This window comes from Physeter macrocephalus, chromosome 2 (assembly GCF_002837175.3).
Source record: "Physeter macrocephalus isolate SW-GA chromosome 2, ASM283717v5, whole genome shotgun sequence".
In the NCBI taxonomy this organism is placed as follows: Eukaryota; Metazoa; Chordata; class Mammalia; order Artiodactyla; family Physeteridae; genus Physeter; species Physeter macrocephalus.
This window is the reverse complement of record NC_041215.1, coordinates 22,624,513-22,629,859: the sequence shown is the minus strand read 5'-3', so window position 1 is coordinate 22,629,859 and position 5,347 is coordinate 22,624,513. Positions and strand designations below refer to the sequence as shown.

The 5,347-nt window shown below is 54.3% G+C and overlaps 1 protein-coding gene across 1 annotated transcript in view; it reads right to left on the bottom strand.

Moving 5' to 3' along the window:
* LMNB2 (lamin B2) overlaps nucleotides 1-5,347 on the bottom strand; it is a 23,805-nt gene that overhangs the window by 12,467 nt on the left and 5,991 nt on the right. Inside the window, exon 2 of the mRNA XM_024134430.3 lies at nucleotides 2,459-2,595. Within this exon, the coding sequence (XP_023990198.1) occupies nucleotides 2,459-2,595 (137 nt within the window). The remainder of the gene's footprint in view (nucleotides 1-2,458; nucleotides 2,596-5,347) is intronic.

Genomic DNA, 5,347 nt, shown 5'->3' with positions numbered 1-5,347 from the left:
AAAAAAAAAAAAAAAAAAAAAAAAACACAACTCTATTAGGACTTCCCTAGTGGCGCAGTGGATAAGAATCCGCCTGCCAATGCAGGGACATGGGTTTGATCCCTGGGCTGGGAAGATCTCACATGCCGCGGAGCAACTAAGCCTGTGAGCCACAAATACTGAAGCCCCCGTGCCTAGAGGCCGTGCTCCGCAACGAGAGAAGCCACCGCAGCGAGAGAAGTCCACACACCGCAGCGAAGAGTAGCCCCTGCTCGCTGCAACTAAAGCAAGCCTGTGTGCAGCAACGAAGACCCAACACAGCCAAAAAATATATAAATAAAAATTAAAACAAATGTTTTTAATTAAAAAAGATAAAAATACTTTATTGCTAAAAAATGCTGTCACCTGAGCCTCATCGAGTTGTAATCTTTTTGCAATAGTAACATCAAAGGTCACTGATCACAGATCACCATAACAAATAACACAAATGAAGAAACTGGAAGTATCTGGAGAAGGATCAAAATGTGACACAGAGACCTGAAGGGAACAGACTTGCCCAAGGCAGGGTTGACACAGACCTTCAATTTGTAAAAATGCAGTGTCTGTGCAGCGCAATGACCCGAGGTGTGTCTGTGCTCGGTTCTCACAGTGTTTTGGGCACGTGTGCGTGTGTGCACACCCATCTGTGTGTCTTAGTAAGGCAATCCTCTACAGCCAGGACTGCAAACTCAGGCCCAGGGGCCAAAATTCCAGCCCACCACCTGTTTTTGTCCAGTCTGTGGGACTAAAATGGTTTTTATATTTTTAAATTGGCTGGGTGAAACAAACAAACAAAAAAAAAAAAAAGAAAAGAAAAAGAAAAATATCTCATGACACAGGCACCCATATGAAATGCACATTTCAGTGTGTATATAAATAAAGCTTTATTGTCAGGCAATCTGCGCGTTCCTCCATGTACTGCCCGGGGCAGCTTCCCCACCACAATGGCCGAGCTGAGTGCTCAAGCCTGAAACCATCAGCCCACAAAGCTGAGAACAACTCCAGCCGTGTGGCCAAAAGGGAAAAAAAAAAGGTAACAAATTGATGGGATATCCAGTTTACCTGGCTGTTTTAAAAGTGTACAGATTGCCTCTGCTGCTCATCAAAGAGCAGGTGATCATACTGTGCGGGTCTGTCTCTGGGCCCTCTGTTCTGTTCCACGGAGGAACCAGAAACACATCACTAAGTGACAGAAGACAGTCTGAGAAGGCGACACACAGTGATTCTAACTCCAGGGCATTCTGGAAAAGGAAGAGCTGTGTGGGGACAGTAAAAGGATCCTTGGGAAAAAAAAAAAAGGATCTTTGGTTTCCAGGGGTTGGGGGGAGGGATGAGTCAGTGGAGCACAGGGGATTTTCAGGGCAGTGAAACTACTCTGTGTGATACTATGATGGTGAACGCGTGTCAGTGTACATTTGTCCAAACCCAGAGACTGCAGGACACCAACGGAGAACCCCTATGTCAACTACAGACTTCAGCTAAGAAGAATGTATTAATAGTGGCTCTTCAGTCGTAACAATGCGGCACACCCACCACTGCAAGGAGGTCACCATCGGGGACCCTGGAGGGGGGTTTGGGGAAAGCTGTATTTTCCACTCATTTTCCTGTAAACCTAAAACTGCTCAAAAACAAAAACAAAAAAATATTAATGATAATTAAAAAGTCTACTAATTAGAAAAAAAAGAAAAGGAACCCTGCAAACGTGAAGGTGGCAGTCAGCTGCTGCTGGGACTCTAAACAGGGACCCAGGAGCCCAGGTCCAGGCCTCAGTCCTGGTCCCTGCCACGCCCAGGGACCACGGATGACTCCTCCCCACACCTCGTCCTCGGCTTCCCCGTAACCGGAGTTGATGCCAGCCAGGACCTGCTGGGGTCGCCGTCAGCAGGGGGGAGATCTGGTGTCCCTCAGGAGTCCTTCATCTAAACACTCGACCAGTTTACATCACTTTATTCCTTATGCTACCATCACCACCAGCACCGCCTTGTCCTCCAAATTTCCTGAGCCTTTTGCTCGGGAGCAGGTGGGAGACGCTGCTGCTCAAGAACAGGAAGAGAAGGTCACCCGCCGCCCCTGGCTTCCCCGGCTGGGCTCTGTGACCTGGGGCACCCCTTCTCTGGGGAAGGGGAGGGGCACAGGGCTACCAGCTACTGAATCTCCAGGGATTCAGTCCCAGGAGAGCTGCTGGGCTTTAACTCTTCCTGGGGCCAAATTATATTGGGGGATAAAGGCTCTAGACAGGGCGGCCAGAGGGCCAGGCCACAGAGGCCGCCCCCACCCACCCAGCGGCCCCCAGGACCCACACGGCCCGCTCCCAGGAGGGCTGCCCGAGCCGGCGGCCCCGCTCAGACGGGAGCCGCCACCTCGCACAGGGCGACAACCCCTGCCCCGCCCCCCCCGTGTGCCCCGGAATCAGGCAACATCGCGCCGGCTGCAGCCCCACCTCTTGCTGGCCTCCTCCAGGTCGGCCCTCAGCTTCCCAATTTCGATCTGCAGCCGGGCCCGGTCCCGGGCCGTCTCGTCCAGCACCCGGCGGGCATCAGCCAGCTCCGCCTCATACAGCGTCTTGATGCCGCTCACCTGGGGGGACAGCCAGGCCGAAGTGAAGCCCACCCTTCCCCACCAACACGGCTCCCGCTCACCCCGACACTGCCCCACCAGCCCCGGGCCACCCCAGCCTTCCCAGGTCACTGGCTCCCATCACTGGCCGCAGCTAGGTCGCACCTGCCAGCTGGGCACACACCTCAGGCCTCCCGTCAGCCTCCCTGCCCCACCTGCCCCACGCCGAGGGGCACAGGGCCGTAAGCGTGTTTACAAGTATCTGGAACCAACAGGACAGTGAGACACCAACTCCCCCCACGAGGATGGCTACAGTGGAAACGACAGTCGATAACAAGTGTTGGTGAGGACAGGGAGGAATCGGCACCTCCACGCACGGCCAGCGGATTAAAACGGTACAGCCACCACGGAAAACAGTCCGGCATTTCCTCAGATGGACAAACAGAGCAACCACCAACCCAGCAATTCCACCCCCAGGCATCTACCCGGGAGAAACAACACACATCTTACACAAGACCCACGCGCACGCGCTCACACCCCCATCACTCCTAATGGTCCCACAGTGGAAACAACCCAAATGCCCATCAGCAGATGACAGATAAACAGAATGTGGCCCCTCCACACACGCGAGCATCACTCAGTCGTGAAAAAGGGGGACGCCCTGACACTCGCTCCAACGTGGACCTTGAGGACACAACGCTCAGCGAGAGAAGCCAGACACAGAAGGACACACAGGGTGTGATTCCACTGATGGGAAACGTCCAGAACAGGCAGATCCACAGGGACAGAGTGGGTTAATGTCAAGGGACTGGAGGAGGGTGAGGGGGTGACCACTAATGGGGACGGGGCTTCTTCTTTTTTTTTTTTTAGTGCAATTCTGTTTTGTTTTTTTTGAAGTATAGTTGATGTACGATATTATATAAGTTACAGGTATACGACACAGTGATTCGCAATTTTTAAGGGTTATACTCTATTCATAGTTACTAAAGAATATTGACTATACTCCCTGTGTTGTTACTTCATACATAATGGTCTGTTCCTCTTAATCCCCTACCCTCTCTTGCCCCTCCCCAAGAAAGGGTTTCCTTTGGGGAGATGGCTGCACAGCTCTAAATATATTAACCACTCCTGAACTTAGGGCAGAGTTTAACTGGGTGAACTGCATGAGACGGGAATTATACCTCAATACAGTAGTTAAAACACTTCCGGGGGCTGACACAGAAGGCAGAGAGAGGGTGACACGGCAGCTGGCTTTGAAAGTGGCACCATTTCCCACAAAACTACAGCAGAGCAGGGAGTGTCTGTGCCACGGGTCGGAGGTCAGCTTAAGGCCTGGGAGGGTCACTCCCCTCCCTTGCACAGGAAAGGCCCCTGAGCTGACGAGGCTCAGGGGAGCTGCCAAGGGCCTGCCACTTGGTTGGGTGACCACCATCCCCGTTTGCCTGAGACCGAGGGGATTCCAGGATGTCGGATTTTTCAGGGTTCAAACCGGAATGTCCCAGGCAGATCAGAACAAATCCAGAAGAGGTGGGATTTAACAGCCAGTCTGATCTCAGACTCCCACCCTCTCCGGCTGGGGCCTGGCTCTCCCACCTCAATACAGCACTCCTGGTCATTTCATCCCACAGGTAGAGGGGGGTATGGGCTCTTAGCCCCATTTCACAAACGGGGAAACTGAGGCACGGGACAGCACACCGCCCCCTCCTGACCTGTCAAGGTACGGACGGGGCAGAGCAGTCCGCTGGGGGCAATTCCGAGAGGGGGACACGTGGGGGATGTGTCTCTGCCCTCTCTCCCCGCCCATGTCACCTTCCAGAACTTTCCTAACCCCAGTGGAGGGCCTGGCACCTAGCCAGGGATCTCAGACAAGATCTCTGGCCCCACAGGCTGGGTTCCTACTGGGGCCCTGTCTCTCCAGCCTCCCCCCATGGCACGAGGGGCGCAGGTGGACCAACACGACAGGAAACCAAGGCGAGATCAGAACAGAAACTGTTGGGGCTCAGGGGGCAGGAAACCCAGCACGAGATCCTGCACGTACGCCTGATGCTTATCCACCGTGGACGTCAGCATTAATTTCGACTTTTAAAATATCCCATTACGATACCACTCATGGGGACTTCCCTGGCGGTCCAGTGGTTAGGACTCTGCGCTTCTACTGCAGCGGGCGTGGGTTCGATCCCTGGTTGGGGAAGTTCCATGTGTCACGCGGGGCGGCCAAAAAAAAAAAAAAGGTACCAGTCACGCCCCTAACCCGGCCTGCCCATGAGAAAACACCAGATGAACCCCAGTGGGGACACTCCTGTCCCCACCTCACAGCTGCCCAGGGCCCCAGGAACCAGGAAAGGTGGGGAACCAGCCAGCACAGCCCACAGGGGCCCAGGAGATGGGAGACCTGGATGTCACAGGGGTCCTGAGGGGTCCTGGGGCAGAGAGGATGGTGGGCCAGCTCAGGAGATCTGAGCAAAGCTAAACTGATGCAGCACTGTCGGAGAGCAAGCTGTGAGACACACTGACGTGAGATGCTGATGGGGACCCAGTACCGCCCTCGACCTTTGTCTGTACACCTAACACTGACCCAAGAAGTAAGCTCGAGGGGCCTCCCTGGTGGCGCAGTGGTTAGGAATCTGCCTGCCAATGCAGGGGACACGGGTTCGAGCCCTGGTCTGGGAAGATCCCACGTGCCGCAGAGCAACTAAGCCCGTGAGCCACAACTACTGAGCCTGCGCATCTGGAGCCTGCGCTCCGCAACGGGAGAGGCCGCGACAGTGAGAGG